The 22597-nt window shown below is 43.2% G+C and overlaps 2 protein-coding genes across 3 annotated transcripts in view; both read left to right on the forward strand.

The window, feature by feature from the left end:
• The first annotated feature begins 254 nt into the window (after nucleotides 1–254).
• Nucleotides 255–12572, forward strand: LOC124020973 (F-actin-capping protein subunit alpha-1-like). The gene is made up of 10 exons (XM_046336288.1): nucleotides 255–383; nucleotides 8920–8983; nucleotides 9113–9164; nucleotides 9250–9313; nucleotides 9649–9855; nucleotides 10155–10234; nucleotides 10372–10450; nucleotides 10608–10679; nucleotides 11086–11148; nucleotides 11256–12572. Exons 1-10 carry the CDS (start codon nucleotides 345–347, stop codon nucleotides 11394–11396), a joined length of 861 nt encoding a protein of 286 aa, XP_046192244.1. The 5' UTR covers nucleotides 255–344; the 3' UTR covers nucleotides 11397–12572.
• Nucleotides 12573–14705: 2133 nt separating this feature from the next.
• The window catches only part of mov10a (Mov10 RISC complex RNA helicase a), a 30931-nt gene continuing 23039 nt past the window's right edge, over nucleotides 14706–22597 (forward strand). The window contains exons 1-2 of one of the 2 annotated variants that reach the window (XM_046343014.1): nucleotides 14706–14936; nucleotides 15064–15169. In XM_046343014.1, coding sequence (XP_046198970.1) covers nucleotides 14812–14936; nucleotides 15064–15169 — 231 coding nt within the window. In that variant the 5' untranslated portion in view covers nucleotides 14706–14811. The remainder of the gene's footprint in view (nucleotides 14937–15063; nucleotides 15170–22597) is intronic. The other variant, XM_046343015.1, reaches the window with a different exon arrangement.

Consider the following 22597-nt stretch of genomic DNA (forward strand, 5'->3'; position numbering starts at 1 on the left):
CACTCCATCTAAACAACGCATTTTGTTTTTACTTTGGAAAAACCTAAAGTCTACAAAACGCAGTCCACCATGTTTTTTACAGATTCTAGTTTTGGAAACAGAAAACTGTATGGAGATAAAATGTTTCATCGATGAGAAATTTTTCAGAATTTCTGACAAAATCCAACTCGCTCTATCTTCTCCCACTGCCGGCCACTGGGCTTCCTCTCATCGCCATATTTGGTAGTGAGTGGAACGCCAACCGGATGTTTGACATTTATACATCTGGTGAAATATCTGGCTCATTGTTATGTCTATTGTGACACTGTGGAGATCCGCTTCATCACTGTCGCAGATCAGCCAAGATGGCAAATTTTGAAGAACAGCTCACTGGGGAAGAGAAGGTAGCTACATAACTAGTCAGTATTTTGATAAGCTTTGTTCACTGTTTTACGATTTTTAGTAAATTAGCTAGGTTGTTGTGTCCTTCCTAAATTATTTTGGCTGCAGAAATAACATTAGCTAGTTTGCTAAGCTAGTGCCTAGCTAAAGTTAGCTTGCTGGCTGGCTGACGTTAACTAGTTAACATATGAGCTAACTATCCTGTCTGCTAGGAAATAAACTGACGGAGTTAATTGAACCAACTATTACTCATCATGTAAATAATACCGAACGCAAGAATCAGTTTGCGTAAATACGAGTCTGTAGCTAGCCAAAATGTTTGTAAATGTTAGCTAAGGTGGGTATGTGTCTTAAGACGTAGACACATATACCCACTGTGCTAGACACAACTCCGAAGAACATCGCCATAGGCATCATTCGATTCATTATCACATTGTCTGTATTGGTGGTATTACATTACATCTAGCCGATTGACTATAACAACCAGGACTGTCAAACATTAAATAAAAATATTGATTAATGTCAAGCTCAGAATTAGTTCAAATTAAGATGTAATTAAATCAGATTTAGCTTTTTATTTTTAACTTTACCATAATGACTTGGTTTTGTCTATAAAGTATCGGTTAGCACAATTTAGGTGAATTGAAAAACAGCACACTTGTTTTTTTTTTACTTAACAAAAATATAAACGCAACATGAAACAATTTCGAAGATTTTACTGAGTTACAGTTCATATAAGGAAATAAAATCAATTTTAAATAAATAGATTAGGCGCTAATCTATGGATTTCACGTGACTGAGAATACAGATATGCATCTGTTGGTCACAAAAAAAGAAAAAAGTAGGGGTGTGGATCACAACCAGTCTGTATCTTGTGTGACCACCATTTGCCTCATGCAGTGTGACACATCTCCTTCGCATAGAGTTGATCAGGCTGTTGATTGTGGCCTGTGGAATGTTGTCCCACTCCTCTTAAGTGGTTGTGGGAAGTAGAACACGCTGTTGTACACGTCGATTCAGAGCCTACCAAACATGTTCAATGGGTGATATGTCTAGTGATTATGCAGGCCATGGAAGAACTAGAACAGTTTCAGCTTACAGGAATTGTGTACAGATCCTAGCGACATGGGGCCGTGCATTTAACATGCTAAAACATGAGGTGATGGCGGCGTATGAATGGCACGACAATGGACCTCAGGATCTCGTCACGGTATCTCTGCATTCAATTTTCCAGAGATAACATTAAATTGTGTTCATTGTCTGTAGCTTATGCTGCCTTCCCATACCATAACCCCACCGCCACCATGGCATTGACATCAGCGAACCACTCAGCCACAAAACACTATAGGTGTGGTGGTGAGGCCAGTTGGACATACTGCCAAATTCTCTAAAATGACTTGAGGTGGCTTATGGTGGAGAAATGAACATTAAATTCTCTGTCAACAGCTCTGGTGGACATTCCTGCAGTCAGCATGCCAATTGAACAATCCCTCAATTTGAGACATCTGTCATTGTGTTGTGACAACTGTACATTTTAGTGGCCTTTTATTGTCTGGAGCACAAGGTGCACCTGTGTAATGATCATGCTGTTTAATCAGCTTCATGATTTGCCACACCTGTTGGGTGGATGGACTATCTTGGCGAAGGAGAAATGCTCACTAACAGGGATGTAAACAAATTTGTGCACACAATTTGAGAGAAATAAGCTTTTTGTTTGTATGGAAAAAATGTATTTAAGCTCATGAAACATCGGACCAACACTTTACATGTTGCATTTATATTTTTGTTCAGTGGACGTTGCATAGTTGTTTTTAGCTGTTTACCTTAATGTCCTTTGGGCAACCCAAATACAGACAGATGGCGATATTGGGTCATTTCATCTTACCGTCCAAAGGGAATCTATGCAGCCAGCTATACACTTGTATCAAAAAATCTGTAAATAATTAGATGATTTTGCAGAGGATGTTTTATTTAACGTCTAAGGAGTTTGCAGTATTTCTCAAGTAAAAAAAGGGTAAGGTTTTGAATTTAGTTAACAAATTTGTGCTGCTAGGCAGGTCTCTCACTGCGTATGCTATTGGATAGAGAGCAGTCACCACAGCTGTTAACCCCATGTTAGAAGGCAAATGGACATCGTCAAATCAAAACCCAATCTTCATTTTCTCCTTGTGACGCACATACAGTGTTGTGAAAGTATTTGCCCACATTCTGATTTTCTCTATTTTTGCTACTATATGTTATCAGATCTTCAACCAAACCCTAATATTAGATAAAGGGAACTTGAGTGAACAAATAACAAAAATAATTTATCCTTATTTAATCAACAAAATTATGCAACACAATTCTTGTGTGTGTGTGGAAAAAGTAATTGTCCCCTTACACTCAATAACGGGATGTGCCACCTTTTTAGCTGTAATGACTGCAACCAAATGCTTCCTGTAGTTGTTGATCAGTCTCACATCACCGTGGAGGCATTTTGACCTACTCTTGAATGCGGAACTGCTTTAACTCAGTGTAGGTTTTTAAGCATGAACAGCTCGTTTGAAGTCCTGTCACATCTCTATAGGGATTAGGTCTGGACTTTGACTAGGTCATTCCAAAACTTCAAATTTCTATCTTTTTAGCAATTTTCATGTAGATTTGATTGTGTGTTTTGACCCAAAGACAACTGTTGGCACAACCAGTTGAGTGTAAGGGGGTAATTACTTTTTGCATAATTTTGTTTATGAAATAAGTATTTAATTGTTACTTGTTCACTCAGGTTCCCTTAATCTAATATTAGGTCTTGGTTGAAGATCTGATAACATTCAGTGTCAAAAATATGCAAAAGTTGAGAATTCGAAAGGGGGCAAATACTTTTTCACAGCACTATGTTCCAAACTCTGTTTTTGACGAAACTAACTTTATGACCAAAATGATCTTATTCACTTTGTAGTCATTTTGTATACTACAATAACGGTTTCTGACTCCAATTGATGCCCATAGGGCATTTTCAAAGGGATTTGTTGCTTTTAAAGGCAGTCGCTCTTGAACAGATTCAGATAATGCAATAAAAATTGTATTACAAGAACTCTGAAAGCCCTAATTACAACACAAGGAACTGTTGACATCTTACTTGGTATAGGAATCATTGGACTTTTCATGGGATCACACAAACATACAGTGCCTTGCGAAAGTATTCGGCCCCCTTGAACTTTGCCACCTTTTGCCACATTTCAGGCTTCAAACATAAAGATAAAAAACTATTTTTTTTGTGAAGAATCAACAAGTGGGACACAATCATGAAGTGGAACGACATTTATTGGATATTTCAAACTTTTTTAACAAATCAAAAACTGAGAAATTGGGTGTGCAAAATTATTCAGCCCCTTTACTTTCAGTGCAGCAAACTCTCTCCAGAAGTTCAGTGAGGTTCTCTGAATGATCCAATGTTGACCTAAATGACTAATGATGATAAATACAATCCACCTGTGTGTAATCAAGTCTCTGTATAAATGCACTTGCACTGTGATAGTCTCAGAGGTCCGTTAAAAGTGCAGAGAGCATCATGAAGAACAAGGAACACACCAGGCAGGTCCGAGATACTGTTGTGAAGAAGTTTAAAGCAGGATTTGGATACAAAAATATTTCCCAAGCTTTAAACATCCCAAGGAGCACTGTGCAAGCGATAATATTGAAATGGAAGGAGTATCAGACCACTGCAAATCTACCAAGACCTGGCCGTCCCTCTAAACTTTCAGCTCATACAAGGAGAAGACTGATCAGAGATGCAGCCAAGAGGCCCATGATCACTCTGGATGAACTGCAGAGATCTACAGCTGAGGTGGGAGACTCTGACAACAATCAGTCGTATATTGCACAAATCTGGCCTTTATGGAAGAGTGGCAAGATATCCATAAAAAGTGTCGTTTAAAGTTTGCCACAAGCCACCTGGGAGACACACCAAACATGTGGAAGAAGGTGCTCTGGTCAGATGAAACCAAAATTGAACTTTTTGGCAACCATGCAAAATGTTATGTTTGGCGTAAAAGCAACACAGCTCATCACCCTGAACACACCATCCCCACTGTCAAACATGGTGGTGGCAGCATCATGGTTTGGACCTGCTTTTCTTCAGCAGGGACAGGGAAGATGGTTAAAATTGATGGGAAGATGGATGGAGCCAAATACAGGACCATTCTGGAAGAACCTGATGGAGTCTGCAAAAGACCTGAGACTGGGATGGAGATTTGTCTTCCAACAAGACAATGATCCAAAACATAAAGCAAAATCTACAATGGAATGGTTCAAAAATAAACATATCCAGGTGTTAGAATGGCCAAGTCAAAGTCCAGACCTGAATCCAATCAAGAATCTGTGGAAAGAACTGAAAACTGCTGTTCACAAATGCTCTCCATCCAACCTCACTGAGCTCGAGCTGTTTTGCAAGGAGGAATGGGAAAAAATTTCTGTCTCTCGATGTGCAAAACTGAGAGACATACCCCACGCGACTTACATCTGTAATCGCAGCAAAAGGTGGGGCTACAAAGTATTAACTTAAGGGGGCCGAATACTTTCGCAAAGGCACTGTACTGTACAACCATATTCACAAGACTTCTTCTGAAGAAAATACATTATCATAGTGATTGTGGCCATTTCAACAAATTGCGATTGAATCTTCAAAAACTAAACAACCTTCATTTGAAAGCTTGAAAATGGACTGTTCTTGCTGTCAGCTGCAGGCAGATACATGTTTGAAGCTGCCAGTCCCTACTGGGGTGTAACATTCCTATCACTTCAATGGCAGGCCCACAGCAGGGATACGGTCAGATATATGTACAGACTAGTAGAATGAGTATAGTATTTCACAAATACTGCTCTGTGTGGGAAGGTGCCACAGTCTTTGGGAGCATCTAAAGTGCTTTCAGAAGTATTCACACCCTTGACTGATTCCACATTTTTGTTTTATTCAGGTTGAAACGACAACAAAAAATAATCTCACCAATCTAGACACAAGAACCAAAATTGACAAAGTGAAAACATGCAAATGTATTGAAAATGAAATGCAGATATCTCATTTACATAAGTATTCACATCCCTGAGCCAATGCATGTTACAATCACCTTTGACAGAGATTACAGCTGTGAGTCTTTCTGGTAAATTCTATAAGAGCTTTACACATTTGGATTGTACAATATTTGCACATTATTCTTTAAAAATGTCTTCAATCTCTGTCAAGTTGGTTGTTGATCATTGGTGGACAGACATTGTCAAGTCAAGCCATATGTTTTCAAGATAACTTTTTAAAGTCAACAGTAACTAGGCCCCTCATGAATTTCCAATGCCATCTTGGCAACTTTGGCTTTGTGTTTTAGGTTATTGTCCTGCTGAAAGGTGAATTTGTCTCCTAGTGTCTGTTGTAAAGCCGATTTGAACCAGGTTTTCCTTTTTAGTATTTAGCCTGTGCTTAGCTCTATTCCAGTTATTTTTATCCTAAAAAAAACCTCCCTATTCCTTGGCAATGACAAGCATACCCATAACATGATGCAGCCACTACCATGCTTGAAAATATGAAGTGGTACTCTGTTGTCGTGTGTTGGATTTGCCACAAACATAATGCTTTGTATTCAGGACGTAAGTTTCATTTTAAATGCCACATTTTTGACAGTTCTACTTTGCCTTGTTGTGAACAGGATGCAGGTTTTATTTTTTATTCTATAGAGGCTTCCTTTTCATTCTGTCATTTAATTTTGTATTGTGGCTTAATTACAATGTTGTTGATCCATCCTCTGTTTTCTCCTGTCACAGCCATTAAACTCTAGCTTTTATTTTAGTCACCGTTGGCCTCCTGGTGAAATCTCTGAGTGGTTTCCTTCCTCTCTGGCAGCTGAGTTAGGAAGGATGCCTGCATCTTTGTAGTGACTGGGTGTATTGATACACCATCCAAAGTGTAATTCATAATTTCACCATGCTCATTGGGATATTCAGTATCTGCTTCTATTTTTTTTAACATTTGTATTTACGCATCTACCAATAGGTGCCCTTTGTGAGGCTTTGGAAAACCTCCCTGGTCTTTGTGGTTGAATCTGAAATTCCCTGAGGGACCTTAAAGATAATTGTATGTGTGGGGTAGAGAGGAAAGTTATTCATTCAAATCACGTTAACACTATTGCACACGGAGTTAGTCCATGAAATGTGTGATTTGTTAAGTGAATGTTTACTCATTAAATTGAGGATTAACAAGGCCATAAAGGGGTTGAGTACTTACATATTGACATGACATTTCAGCTTTTCATTTTCAATTCATTTGTAAAAATGTCAAACACAATTCAACTTTGACGTTGTGGGTTATTGTGTGTAGGCCAGTGACTCCAAAAATATATTTAATCAATTTTAATTTCAGACTAACACAACAACATGTGGAAAAGTCAAGGGGTGTGAATACTTTCTGAAGTAACTTTAAGCCTAACTGTGCAGCAGCATACACACAGCAGAACTTGTTTGTTTCAATTTTTGACATGCACCAGTGAAGAGTTGCAAAAATAGAACTATACAGTGAGTACTTTACTTGTATTGAATTAAGCTATGCAACCCACACAACCTTTGGGTCTGCATCTGGACATGAACACAGTACCAGTCAAAAGTTTGGACACCCACCCATTCAAGGGTTTTATTTTTACTATTTTCTACATTATAAAATAATAGTGAAGACATCAAAACTATGAAATGACACCCATGGAATAATGTATTAACCAAAAAAGCCTTAACCAGGCTTTTTTGTGCCTTGAATTCTAAATAAATCACTGACAGTGTCACCAGCAAAGCACCATCACACCACCACGCTGGGAACCACACATGCGAAGATCATCTGTTCCCCCACTCTGCATCTCACAAAGACACGGCGGTTGCAACCAGAAATCTCAAATTTGTCTCATCAAAACAAAGGACAGATTTAAACCTGTCTAATGTCCATTGCTTGCGTTTCTTGGCCCAAGGAAGTCTCTTATTGGTGTCATTTTAGTAGGTGCTTCTTTGTAGCAATTCCATCATGAAGGCCTGATTTCACGCAGTCTCTTCTTTTTTTTACATTTAACTATTTTATTTTTTTACCCCCTTTTCTCCCCAATTTCGTGGTATTCAATTGTTTTAGTAGCTACTATCTTGTCTTATCGCTACAACTCCCGCACGGGTTCGGGAGAGACGAAGGTTGAAAGTCATGCGTCCTCCGATACACAACCCAACCAAGCCGCAATGCTTCTTAACACAGCGCCATCCAATCCGGAAGCCAGCTGCACCAATGTGTTGGAGGAAACACCGTGCACCTGGCAACCTTGGTTAGCACGCACTGTACCCTGCCTGCCACGGGAGTCACTGGTACGTGATGAGACAAGGATTTCCCTACCGGCCAAACCCTCCCTAACCCGGAGGACGCTAGGCCAATTGTGCGTCACCCCACGGACCTCCCGGTCGCAAACCCAGAGTCTCTGGTGGCACAGCTGGCGCTGCTGTACAGCACTGGCGCTGCTGTTAACCACTGCGCCACCCGGGAGGCCCACGCAGTCTCTTCTTAACAGTTGATGTCTGTTACTTGAACTCTGAAGCATTTATTTGGGCTGTAATCTGAGGTGCATGTAACTCTGAGCTTATCCTCTGCAGAAACTAGGTAACGAGGTAACTCTGTCTTTTCCTGTGGCGGTCTTCATGAGAGCCAGTTTCATCAGAGCTTGATGCTTTTTGCGACTGCACTTTAAGAAACTTTCAAAGTTCTTCAAATGTTCCATATTGATTAATATCTTAAAGTAATGGGGGACTGTTGTTTATCTTTGCTTATTTGAGCCGTTCTTGCCATAATATGGACTTAGCCCTATTTGGTAAAAGACCTTCTGCATACCACCCTACCATGTCATAACACAACTGATTTGGCTCAAAGTCGTTAAGGAAAGAAATGCCAAAAAAAAAACTTAAGGCACAAATTGTTAATTGAAATGCAATCCAAGTGACTCCTGCATGAAGCTGGTTGAGAGAATGCCGAGAGTGAGCAAAGCTGTCATCAAGGCAAAGTGTGGCTACTATGAAGAATCTCAAATATAAAATGACACTTTGATTACTACATGATTGTGTTATTTCATATATTTGATGTCTTCACTATTCTTCTACATTGTAGAAAATATAAAGAAAAACCCTGGACTGAGTAGGTGTGTCAACTTTTGACTGGTACTGTACATAGGTCTACAATATTTTCGTTCCATCAACGGATTTCAGTGCACTTGACTTTTTCAGGGGGGCCCTTGTTAAAATGTCCTAGTCCCCCCCCCCCCCCCTCTCACACCCCACATGCTTACATATGCATTACAGCTGCTAAAAAAAGCCCCTTCCATCTAAGGAGTGGCTTGGACAGAGCAGAGGTAGGCTCATCAGGCAGCCAAGCCAGTCACTGCTCTCTGCTTCACTCTAGTGACCAGGGTAAAATGGCTGTCATTATACTGTCACTGTCAAATTTTTTCCGACTGACCGTCAGCCTTAAAAGTTGTTTATCACATTGTATTGTCTTTCCCTCAGGTCCGCATTGCGGCTAATTTCGTCGTCCATGCTCCACCTGGAGAATTCAATGAAGTCTTCAACGGTGGGTATGCTTAGAAATAGTATGATCATTGTACTGTTTATTTACTACCCAGGCACTTGTTTATTTTTGTACAGTCTGTTAATGCATTGCTGTTGGTAGTCTCTTGATAATGCCATTTCTTGATTTAAGATGTGCGGATACTGCTCAACAATGACAATCTTCTCAGGGAGGGTGCAGCGCAGTGAGTGGAGTTTTATTTATTTATCTATATTCTGTTCATGCATTGTTGTGCAAATATAACCTTTTAACCTGCTGTATTTCAACAGAGCCTTTGCCCAGTACAACATGGATCAGTTCACCCTTGCCAAACTTGAAGGGTATGATGATCAGGTAAGATGCTCAGTCACCTGAATTGTGACTCTTACCCAGCTGTTTTGAAACTGGTTGGGCTCATACTGTGACATGCATACATACCGTACCAGTCAAATGTAGCCACCCTTTGCCTGGATGACAGATTTGCACACTCTTGTATGTATGCATGTTTGATGTCTTTGCTATTATTCGACAATATAAAAATAAGGAAAACCCTGGAACGAGTAGGTGTGTCCAAACGTTTGACTGGTACTGTACGTATGTGTGTGTGTATATATCACATTATCTGTAAGGTCAATGCAGCAACTGATGCCCTCTCTGTGTCCCTGTGCTCCGCCCCTCCCCCTCTCCAGGTACTGATCACCGAGCATGGAGACTTGGGCAACGGCCGTTTCTTTGACCCCCACAACAAGCGGTCATTCAAGTTTGACCACCTGAGGAAGGAGGCCAGTGACACCCAGCCCCATGAGGGAGAGGCGTCTCTCAGACCATGGAGGGATGCGTGTGACAGCGCCCTGAGGGCGTACGTCAAGGAGCACTACCCCAGCGGTGTCTGCACTGTAAGTCCTCCTTTTCACCTGCAGGATAGGATTCTTAATTTTTTTTTAAACTAGGCAAGTCAGTTAAGAACGTTCTTATTTACAATGACGGCCTCTGCCGGACGACGCTGGGTCTATTGTACGCCGCCCTATGGGACTCCCAATCACAGCCGGTTGTGACACAGCCTGGATTCGACATAATAATATTATCTTTAAAGAGCTTTTCATGCTGGAAACATTAATTATTTTGGACTGTACAAGTGTTGTTGATAAAGATGAGCATGGTAAACATTGACAGAACCTTGTTTTATTCATCACAGGTTTATGGGAAAACTATAGACGGCCAGCAAACCATAATTGCTTGCATTGAAGGTCACCAATTTCAACCAAAGAACTTCTGGTAAATGAGTGTACAATGCAAGTACACTTTAAGAAGTATTCATTTAAATATAAATTTGTTTTGTTTTTGTTTACAACATTATATCTATTTCTATGACTGGGTAAGGAGTCAGGACTCATTTTGATTTGTGTTTTCAGGAATGGCCGTTGCAGGTCTGAATGGAAGTTCAGTATATCCCAATCTACAGCTCAAGTCGTTGGAGTCCTCAAAGTACAGGTAGGCTTGTGTCTGTCGCCAAGTGTCCTCCATTTTGTCCGGCTGTGTAAAAGCCTCTTGGGCACAGGCCCCTGAAAGTCAAATTGATTTACTGAACATATATCTTGTTCTCATGTCATATTGTATATTGCTTCTCACCCCTATCTTGTGGTTATAGGTACATTACTATGAGGATGGAAATGTGCAGCTGGTCAGCCACAAGGATGTCCAGGAATCACTCACAGTGAATGTGAGTTTCCCTTTCTGTAGAATGTGCCCACAATCAGTAGCACTAAAGGCATGCTTATTTTGCAAAGGACACTGGTAATGATAGAATGCTTGAAGTGTCAGTCAGCCCTAGTAGAGGAGACACTCATGATACTCTACTGTGGTTTTGTGGCCTATTTCCTCTAAACCTGCACATAAGTGTTAAAAGGAAGTAGAAGGGTGCAGACTAACTGTTCATTGGGGCATGAGGGGAAGTAAGATGAAGAAAAAAAAGGCCTTTATGATAGAGATGGTCTTCAATCTCGGTCAAGTTTATAGGCAATTGTCAAAGACATGAATTCTGATGTTTTTATTGGTCCTTTGGCATGACAACTCTTATCTTACATCCGAGGTGTAACACTAGTTTTTTTATTCTCTTGTTTTGACAGAATGAGACTCAGACTGCAAAGGAGTTTGTGAAAATCATTGAGGATGCAGAAAATGAATACCAGGTATGCAACTTATGTTTGCTCCCAGTAATATTTTGATACATTTGAAATAAATCACATTTCTTGTCATTGGGGAGGGGCGAGAGTCTAAACATTTATCTCATTTCCAGACGGCCATCAGTGAAAATTACCAGACAATGTCTGACACCACGTTCAAAGCCTTACGCCGACAGCTTCCTGTCACCCGCACCAAGATTGACTGGAACAAGATCCTCAGCTACAAGATTGGCAAGGAGATGCAGAATGCCTAGAGGACAGCGTGTCGGTCTGTCTCTGTGTTACTGCAAAGACAAATCGCTTGAACGGGTGAAATCAGAAAAGGAGAGGGTGGTCTAATGTGTCTATTTAGTCTGTGTTGAAGAATGCCACGATTTGATGTCAGGAGTTAGTGTACTTCCTTCGCCACGTTACAAGGTGATGCCTTCATTTTAAGAGGACATTTTGATGGGTTGTTCAGCTCTGGCTCATTTGCAACAACAAAAAAAGAAAATGCCTTTACTGACACTGAACGTTTGGGTCATTGGGTCATCCCCTCCTGCCTGCACACACTCACGCTTCAAATTGTAGTCATACCCCTCAGTTGGTTGTCTGGGTGCCACAGGTAGCAATCTGTTTAAGCCTTGTATGTAACCCTACAAGCGCTGGGATTCAAACAAATGCAGATAAATTACCTGTGTTTTGTGGTTGATCTTTGGTTAAATGTGATTTCAGATTGAGCTGAGCTACCATCCGCTTCCTTGACGGCTTATTTGATCTCCGTTAATGTCCTGGGATATTGCCTTTTAACAGCATGCACACAGCGATAGGCTTTTAATCTGCGTTGGATTGAATTCCGACCTATATCATTTTGTATAGCTATTGGCAAATCTTTCTGTAACCTAAGGTCTCTTCTGAGTGCGGTGTATACTCCGTTTAATATGACAAATATAGTTCACCTCCCCACCCCAAAGAAAAGACCCAAGTAACAGTTCTGTTCCATCTTTCCCATGGTAAAGATATGTACTTTGAACTGTTTGGAATTTTTTTTGAATTCATCACACTGAATGACTCTTCATTTTGCACATGAGACATGCCTAAGTGCTTGGCTCTGTGGTTTAATCAAGCCTAAACAAGTACAGTACCATCAGTGTCCTCTATCAGTAATTAGGCTACGTTAATATATAATACCTATATTCCCTTTACCTTCTTTTTTAGCGTTTTACTTTATTTTTATACAAAATGTCAAACATGTATAATTAACAAAAGGAATGAAGAAGTTGCTGTAACTACTGTGATCATTAACTGTTAACCATACTGTTTCCCATACCAGTGTGTAGAAATATTCTGAGTGGGAGAAATTTAAATCAGAATTGGTGCCAAATTTGTAAATTCGGAATTACACTGAAAATACAGTAAAGGGACAATTTGAATAAAGACACATTATTGTATATCACTTTATAATGAAGTACTTGAAATGCACCTCTTGACTGTTTTACATATGAAATATAACACAGATTCATTGTCTGTGTACTGGTACATTTGTGTCCAATGTGTAAAAGCATTTTGGACAATACACTATTTTGCCATATTGTCCTCTGCTTTCAGTTCTTATGTCAACTATTCTATACAGTGCATTCCGAAAGTATTCAGACCTTGACTTTTTCCACATTTTACATTACAGCCTTATTCTAAAATGGATAACATGTTATTTTCCCCCCTCAATCAACACACAGTACCCCATAAAGACAAAGCAAAAACTGTTTTTTTTTTTTTTAAAGTCATTTTTGCAAATGTAAATAAAAAGATAAGTATTCAGACCCTTTGATCAGTACACTGTTGATGCACCTTTGGCAGTGGTTACAGCCTCGATTCTTCTTGGGTATGAAGCTACAAGCTGGCACACTTGTTTCTGGGGAGTTTCTCCGGTTCTTCTCTGCAGAACTTCTCAATCTCTTGTCAGGTTGGATGGGGAGCATTGCTGCACAGCTATTTTCAGGTCTCCAGTGTTGTTTGATCAGGTTCTAGTCTGGGCTTGAGCTGGGCCACTCCAAGACATTCAGAGGCTTGTCCCGAAGCCACTCCTGCATTGTCTTGGCTGTGTGCTTAGGGCTTAACCTAAGTCCTGAGTGCTCTGGGGCAGGTTTTAAATGATCTCCGTACTTTGCTCCATTCATCTTTCCCTCAGAGTCCTTTAGGTGCATTTTAGCCAACACCAAGTGGGCTGTCATGTTCCTTCTACTGAGGAGTGGCTTCTGTCTGGCCACTACCATAAAGGCCTGATTGGTGGAGTGCTGCAGAGATGGTTGTCCTTAACCTGGAAGGTTCTTCCATCTCCACAGAGTAACTCTGGAGCTCTGTCACAGTGACCATCGGGTTCTTGGTCATCTCCCTGACCAAGGCCCTTCTGCCCCGGATGCTCAGTTTGTCTGGGCGGCCAGCTCTAGGAAGAGTCATGGTCAGTGGTGGTTCAAACTTCTTCCATTTAAGAATGATGGAGGCCACTGTTCTTGGGGACCTTCAATGCTGCAGAAATGTTTTGGTACCCTTCCCCAGATCTGTGCCTCGACTCAATCCCATCTTGGAGCTCTACGGATGATTCCTTCGACCTCATGGCTTGGTTTTTGCTCTGACATGCACTGTCAACTGTGGGACCATATACAGGTGTGCGCCTTTCCAAATCATGTCCAATCGCTTGAATTTACCACAGATTGACTCCCAAGTTATAAAATATCTCAAGGATGATCAATGGAAACAGGATTCACCTGAGCTCAATTTATTTCGATTCTCAAACAAAGGGTCTGAATACTTATGTAAATAGGGTATTTCTGTGGGAAAAAAACATACACTTGCAAAATGTCTTGACCTGTTTTCGCTTTGTCATTATTGGGTATTGTGTGTAGCTTGATTGGAAAAAATGTTGATTTGATCAATTTTAGAATAAGGCTAAAGTAAGAAAAAAAAGAAAGTGGAATAAGGGAAAGGGTCTGAATACTTTCCGAAGGCGCTGTATATAACCTTTCCTTCATAATACTCGCATGATAATCTTATATTGACGTGCTGTTTTGGTGAAAACTGGCCCAGTTAGATTATGTAAAAAAAAAAGAAGATTTAAACTATTTGAAATACACAATCATACCACAATGAACAGGGAAGGGTTGACGGACAACACAATCGCTTTTCTTGGAATACTAAACTCAAAAGCTAGAAATCCATGTTTCAGATAAAAAAAATAAGTGATGTGCGATCCATGCCGGATTGTTTGCATCACGTACACAGTTTCATTGTAATGGTTTCAATTGTAGGGATTATGTAACAAACTGCCCTGGGAAGGACTAACGTTAATTAATGCTAAAGTAAAGACTTCTCTTTTAATCATGAGTATATTAATCTAACATGTATCAAATATTAAAGGTACTATGTGATTTAATATGAACACTACATAATTTACACGTTCATATTCTGTGAAAGTTTGGTTTCAAACTACTTTTCGTTCTTGCGCTCAGTAAGCACTTTGCAGATATGTCCCTGAAACGCTGAAACAGTATTTACTGTATGCGCACGTGAACACACGGCGCCGAAAAGCGAATAGGGGGTTGCCATTTTGACCATAGCCAATACCTAATTTGTTTCCACTGTCTGCAATACAATCATTATTCAAAACACTATCACTCGTTGTTACGTTGCAACATGCCGTCGCTCATGGACTCGCTCGAATCCGGATTGGACTTCATAGAATTCCTCGGAGAGAGGAAATCGACTATGTCGGATAGAAAAGAACTTCGTGACATTTACGATTTAGAATTCAAATTCAGGTAATGAAAAGGATTGGTTTTCAAAGGCTAACTAACTGTGACACCTGACCTGTCATAGACGGCCTAATAGTACACGGTATGCTTCAGTCAGACAGCTGACATATGACTACATGGTTTTGTTTTTCAGGGAAGGAATGAAAGACCCCCACTTTTCCAACGTTCTATATGCCCTGCTGAAATTCAACAAAGTCCGCATACGACAGGGGAAATTATACTTTAATGTCAAACCCCAGGTAATAATACCTTATTGCACTTTCCAACCCCAATCAGCTCTATTCTACTGTAGTTATTATGTTCTTGATGTGAGGCTCAGCCTCAAACTAAGGCACCACTCAATGTTTGGCCAAAGGGAAGACAAGTGAAACAGATGATTGATCCGCATATGGGCTATGTGCTTGTCAGGTAATACATAGAGCTCAATATCCCCTTTACACCCTTGTGGATATGCCCTAGACCAGGTATTCCCCAAAACTGTGGTACGCCAAATAAAAACGTGATTCACATGTATTTAAAAAAAAAAACACATTTCAAACAGTTAATTTATATTTTCCAACGGGGCTATACATTTGGATGTGTTTTTTCTCTCTCGCCTGAGTAGCCTCGTTTTAACTGCCAAAAATAAAATGACATAATCTAGTGTTGGGTGAAATAACAACACAATGTCAAATACAGGTAGCGTAGTCAAATAATTAACATCCAATCACATTAACCGTTACTCTCTCGCGGGAATTCCACTAACGGTCGGTACGAGGCCAAACGTAGCTGCTGCTCATTCCTTTTGCTGATAAATGGTTCAAAAAAGTAAGGCCGTGCCATAGAGACACATCCCAGCTTTACTGGTAGTACCTGCACCTGTCGACGACACAAGTTGTTCTGCTTCCACGAGCACATCCAATGCTATCAGTAATTCTACAGTTATCCCAGCTAGCATGGACACTGACAGTTGTGAATCTGATGCAGCCAATGAGCTACTGCCCTCTTACCCGGGAAAGCACCAAACTACAGACAGGGACGTTGGACCATCGAAGAGGTGCTAATATGATGAGAACTACATTGATATGGCGTTCACTTATATTGGTAGTTGTGCCTTTCCTCAGTCACAGTGCAAAAGTACTATCGCACAACTCAATGAAACCTTCACTCTTGCAAAGACTTTTAGAAACAAAGCATGCCAATTTGAAAAATAAGCCATGGGAGTTTTATGAGCGAGAGTTAAGACGACTTTCGCGTAGTAAGACGTATATAAAAACAACAGATACCATTAATTAGAAGGGGCTAGAAGCATCTTATATGGTGAGCTACTGAGTGGCTAGGACAGGCAAGCCCCATACTCTTGTGGAGGACTTAATTATTCCGGCTGCGGTGGATATGGCTGGGACAATGCTGGGGGAAAAGGCCAAAAAGTTATACAGACAAATGCCTTCATCAAATAGCACTGTTTCACGACGCAAAAGCGACATGACAGGAGTTGTTTTGAAACAATTACTGCTTCGCATACAAGCCACAATTATATGCGTTACAGCTGGATGAGTCAACAGACGTGGCGGGCCTGGCACAGCTCCTGGTATATGTCCGTTACGTTTATGGGTGGTCAATTAAGGAAGAGATGCTCCTCTGCAAACTACTGGAAACCAGGACAACAGGAGAGGATATGTTTAAAGTACTGGACAGCTTTGTGACATCAAGTGGACTTTGGTGGTCTAGATGTGTTGGTATCGGTACTGATGGCGCAAAAGCCATGATAGGGAGACATTGTTATGCTGGTGAATGAGGACCCAAAAGCGACTTAACGAAAACAGAGTCTTTATTCCAGTTTAAGACAAAAGAGATAATCCTGGATATTATCAAGGTGAAAACAAAACAGGAAAACTGAAATCCACTCGTCAGTAGAGAGGGATGACTGGAGACTCGACCACAGACTGCAGGTTGTTTCGGGAAGGCACCGGCCGTAGCTGACACTGACACCTGCTCACACGCAGCATCTGAAGAAGGTAAAACACGACAGGGCGTAACAAGGACACAGAACAGCGAACATCATACAAGGATCCGACAAGGACAGAAGCGGAAAACAGAGGGAGAAATAGGGGCTCTAATCAGAGGGCAAAATAGGGGACAGGTGTGAAAAGAGTAAATGAGGTAGTAAGGAGAATGAGGAACAGCTGGGAGCAGGAACGGAACGATAGAGAGAGAGAGCGAGAGAGGGAGAGAGGGAGGGGGAGAGAGGGATAGAAAGAGGGAAAGAACCTAATAAGACCAGCAGAGGGAAACGAATAGAAGGGAAGCACAGAGACAAGACATGATAACCAATGACAAAACATGACAGTACCCCCCCACTCACCGAGCGCCTCCTGGCGCACTCGAGGAGGAACCCTGGCGGCAACGGAGGAAATCATCAATCAACGAACGGTCCAGCACGTCCCGAGATGGAACCCAACTCCTCTCCTCAGGACCGTAACCCTCCCAATCCACTAAGTACTGGTGACCACGTCCCCGAGAACGCATGTCCATGATCTTCCGTACCTTGTAAATAGGTGCGCCCTCGACAAGGACGGGGGGAGACGAACGGGGCGCGAAGAAAAGGCTTGACACAGGAGACATGGAAGACAGGGTGGACGCGACGAAGATGTCGCGGAAGAAGCAGTCGCACAGCGACAGGATTGACGACCTGAGAGACACGGAACGGACCAATGAACCGCGGAGTCAACTTGCGAGAAGCTGTCGTAAGGGGAAGGTTACGAGTGGAAAGCCACACTCTCTGACCGCGACAATACCTAAGACTCTTAAACCTACGTTTATTGGCGGCTCTCACAGTCTGCGCCCTGTAACGGCAAAGTGCAGACCTGACCCTCCTCCAGGTGCGCTCACAACGTTGGACAAAAGCCTGAGCGGAGGGAACGCTGGACTCAGCGAGCTGGGACGAGAACAGAGGAGGCTGGTACCCAAGACTACTCTGAAACGGAGATAGCCCGGTAGCAGACGAAGGAAGCGAGTTGTGAGCGTATTCTGCCCAGGGGAGCTGTTCTGCCCAAGACGCAGGGTTTCTAAAAGAAAGGCTGCGTAATATGCGACCAATCGTCTGATTGGCCCTTTCTGCTTGACCGTTAGACTGGGGATGAAAACCGGAAGAGAGACTGACGGAAGCACCAATCAAACGACAGAACTCCCTCCAAAACTGTGACGTGAATTGCGGACCTCTGTCTGAAACGGCGTCTAACGGGAGGCCATGAATTCTGAACACATTCTCAATGATGATTTGTGCCGTCTCCTTAGCGGAAGGAAGCTTAGCGAGGGGAATGAAATGTGCCGCCTTAGAGAACCTATCGACAACCGTAAGAATCACAGTCTTCCCCGCAGACGAAGGCAGACCGGTAATGAAGTCTAAGGCGATGTGAGACCATGGTCGAGAAGGAATGGGAAGCGGTCTGAGACGACCGGCAGGAGGAGAGTTACCTGACTTAGTCTGCGCGCAGTCCGAACAAGCAGCCACGAAACGGCGCGTGTCACGCTCCTGAGTAGGCCACCAAAACCGCTGGCGAATAGAAGCAAGCGTACCCCGAACGCCGGGGTGGCCAGCTAACTTGGCAGAGTGAGCCCACTGAAGAACAGCCAGACGAGTAGAGACAGGAACGAAAAGAAGGTTACTAGGACAAGCGCGCGGCGACGCAGTGTGAGTGAGTGCTTGCTTTACCTGTCTCTCAATTCCCCAGACAGTCAACCCGACAACACGCCCTTCAGGAAGAATCCCCTCGGGGTCGGTAGAAGCCACAGAAGAACTAAAGAGACGGGATAAGGCATCAGGCTTGGTGTTCTTATTACCCGGGCGATAAGAAATCACGAACTCGAAACGAGCGAAAAACAACGCCCAACGAGCTTGACATGCATTAAGTCGTTTGGCAGAACGGATGTACTCAAGGTTCTTATGGTCAGTCCAAACGACAAAAGGAACGGTCGCCCCCTCCAACCACTGTCGCCATTCGCCTAGGGCTAAGCGGATGGCGAGCAGTTCGCGGTTACCCACATCATAGTTGCGTTCCGATGGTGACAGGCGATGAGAAAAATACGCGCAAGGATGGACCTTATCGTCAGACTGGAAGCGCTGGGATAGAATGGCTCCCACGCCCACCTCTGAAGCGTCAACCTCGACAATGAATTGTTTAGTGACATCAGGAGTAACAAGGATAGGAGCGGATGTAAAACGCTTCTTGAGGAGATCAAAAGCTCCCTGGGCGGAACCGGACCACTTAAAGCACGTCTTGACAGAAGTAAGAGCTGTGAGAGGGGCAGCAACTTGACCGAAATTACGAATGAAACGCCGATAGAAATTAGCGAAACCTAGAAAGCGCTGCAACTCGACACGTGACCTTGGAACGGGCCAATCACTGACAGCCTGGACCTTAGCGGGATCCATCTGAATGCCTTCAGCGGAAATAACAGAACCGAGAAATGTGACAGAGGAGACATGAAAGGCGCACTTCTCAGCCTTCACGTAGAGACAATACTCTAAAAGGCGCTGGAGTACACGTCGAACGTGCTGAACATGAATCTCGAGTGACGGTGAAAAAATCAGGATATCGTCAAGGTAGACAAAAACAAAGATGTTCAGCATGTCTCTCAGTACATCATTAACTAATGCCTGAAAAACAGCTGGAGCATTAGCGAGACCGAACGGCAGAACCCGGTACTCAAAATGCCCTAACGGAGTGTTAAACGCCGTTTTCCACTCTTCCCCCTCTCTGATGCGCACGAGATGGTAAGCGTTACGAAGGTCCAACTTAGTAAAGAACCTGGCTCCCTGCAGAATTTCGAAGGCTGACGACATAAGGGGAAGCGGATAACGATTCTTAACCGTTATGTCATTCAGCCCTCGATAATCCACGCAGGGGCGCAGAGTACCGTCCTTCTTCTTAACAAAAAAACCCCGCTCCGGCGGGAGAGGAAGAAGGCACCACGGTACCGGTGTCGAGAGAAACAGACAAATAATCCTCGAGAGCCTTACGTTCGGGAGCCGACAGAGAGTATAGTCTACCCCGAGGGGGAGTGGTCCCCGGAAGGAGATCAATACAACAATCATACGACCGGTGAGGAGGAAGGGAGTTGGCTCTGGACCGACTGAAGACCGTGCGCAGATCATGATATTCCTCCGGCACTCCTGTCAAATCACCAGGTTCCTCCTGAGAAGAGGGGACAGAAGAAACAGGAGGGATAGCAGACATTAAACACTTCACATGACAAGAAACGTTCCAGGATAGGATAGAATTACTAGACCAATTAATAGAAGGATTATGACATACTAGCCAGGGATGACCCAAAACAACAGGTGTAAAAGGTGAACGAAAAATCAAAAAGGAAATGGTCTCACTGTGGTTACCAGATACTGTGAGGGTTAAAGGTAGTGTCTCACATCTGATACTGGGGAGAAGACTACCATCTAAGGCGAACATGGGCGTGGGCTTCCCTAACTGTCTGAGAGGAATGTCATGTTTCCGAGCCCATGCTTCGTCCATAAAACAACCCTCAGCCCCAGAGTCTATCAAGGCACTGCAGGAAGCAGCCGAACCGGTCCAGCGTAGATGGACCGACAAGGTAGTACAGGATCGTGATGGAGAGACCTGAGTAGTAGCGCTCACCAGTAGCCCTCCGCTTACTGATGAGCTCTGGCTTTTACTGTACATGAAATGACAAAATATCCAGCAGAACCGCAATAGAGGCAAAGGTGGTTGGTGATCCTCCGTTCCCTCTCCTTAGTCGAGATGCGAATACCTCCCAGCTGCATGGGCTCAGTCTCTGAGCCGGTGGGAGGAGATGGTTGCGATGCGGAGAGGGGGAACACCGTTAACGCAAGCTCTCTTCCACGAGCTCGGTGACGAAGATCTACCCGTCGTTCTATGCGGATGGCGAGTGCAATCAAAGAGTCCACGCTGGAAGGAACCTCCCGGGAGAGAATCTCATCTTTAACCTCAGCGTGGAGTCCCTCCAGAAAACGAGCGAGCAACGCCGGCTCGTTCCAGTCACTAGAGGCAGCAAGAGTGCGAAACTCTATAGAGTAATCCGTTATGGATCGATCACCTTGACATAGGGAAGCCAGGGCCCTAGAAGCCTCCCTACCAAAAACTGAACGATCAAAAACCCGTATCATCTCCTCTTTAAAGTTCTGATAATTGTTAGAAAACTCAGCCCTTGCCTCCCAGATAGCTGTGCCCCACTCCCGAGCCCGACCAGTAAGGAGTGAAATGACGTAAGCAATCCGAGCTCTCTCTCTTGAGTATGTGTTGGGTTGGAGAGAGAACACAATATCACACTGGGTGAGAAAGGAGCGGCACTCAGTGGGCTGCCCAGAGTAACATGGTGGGTTATTAACCCTAGGTTCCGGAGACTCGGAAGACCAGGAAGTAGCTGGTGGCACGAGACGAAGACTCTGAAACTGTCCTGAGAGGTCGGAAACCTGAGCGGCCAGGGTCTCAACGGCATGACGAGCAGCAGACATTTCCTGCTCGTGTCTGCCGAGCATTGCTCCCTGGATCTCGACGGCAGTGTTGCGAGAATCCGTAGTCGCTGGGTCCATTCTTGGTCGGATCCTTCTGTTATGCTGGTGAATGAGGACCCAAAAGCGACTTAACGAAAACAGAGTCTTTATTCCAGTTTAAGACAAAAGAGATAATCCTGGATATTATCAAGGTGAAAACAAAACAGGAAAACTGAAATCCACTCGTAAGTAGAGAGGAATGACTGGAGACTCGACCACAGACTGCAGGTTGTTTCGGGAAGGCACCGGCCGTAGCTGACACTGACACCTGCTCACACGCAGCATCTGAAGAAGGTAAAACACGACAGGGCGTAACAAGGACACAGAACAGCGAACATCATACAAGGATCCGACAAGGACAGAAGCGGAAAACAGAGGGAGAAATAGGGGCTCTAATCAGAGGGCAAAATAGGGGACAGGTGTGAAAAGAGTAAATGAGGTAGTAAGGAGAATGAGGAACAGCTGGGAGCAGGAACGGAACGATAGAGAGAGAGAGCGAGAGAGGGAGAGAGGGAGGGGGAGAGAGGGATAGAAAGAGGGAAAGAACCTAATAAGACCAGCAGAGGGAAACGAATAGAAGGGAAGCACAGAGACAAGACATGATAACCAATGACAAAACATGACAGACATAGTGGAGTGGTAACGCGCGTGCAAGCAGTTGGTCCCGACGCCACTTGGGTGCACTGCAGTATCCACCGAGAGGCTCTTGCTGCCAAGGTAATGCCGGACAGCTTAAAATACGTTTTGGACACTACAGTGAAAATGGTTGACTTTGTTAAAACAAGGCCCCTGAACTCTTGTGTATTTTCTGAACTATGCAATGATATGGGCAGCGACCGTGTAACACTTTTACAACATACTTAGAAGTGCGCTGGTTACCAAGGGACAAAGTATTGACACGTTTTTTTTAAATTGAGAGACAAGCTTAAAGTGTTGTTTTACTGACCATAATTTTCACTTGTCTGACGGCTGGCATGATGAGGAGTTTCTCACATGACTGGCCTGTCTGGGTGATGTTTTTTCTCGCCTGAATGATCTGAATCTAGGATTACAGGGACTCTCCGCAACTACATTCAATGTGTGGGACAGAATTGAGGCTTTGATTAAGAAGTTGGAGATCTTCTCTGTCTGCATTAAC

The sequence above is a fragment of the Oncorhynchus gorbuscha genome, linkage group LG03 (assembly GCF_021184085.1).
Source record: "Oncorhynchus gorbuscha isolate QuinsamMale2020 ecotype Even-year linkage group LG03, OgorEven_v1.0, whole genome shotgun sequence".
In the NCBI taxonomy this organism is placed as follows: Eukaryota; Metazoa; Chordata; class Actinopteri; order Salmoniformes; family Salmonidae; genus Oncorhynchus; species Oncorhynchus gorbuscha.

Bases quoted from the DNA above. Each gene is read 5' to 3' on its own strand.
- LOC124020973 (XM_046336288.1), top strand. From the start codon at position 345: ATGGCAAATTTTGAAGAACAGCTCACTGGGGAAGAGAAG. The intron at 10,235-10,371 runs GTAAATGAGTGT...TTGTGTTTTCAG, and splicing joins TTTCAACCAAAGAACTTCTG to GAATGGCCGTTGCAGGTCTG. The intron at 10,451-10,607 runs GTAGGCTTGTGT...TTGTGGTTATAG, and splicing joins TTGGAGTCCTCAAAGTACAG to GTACATTACTATGAGGATGG.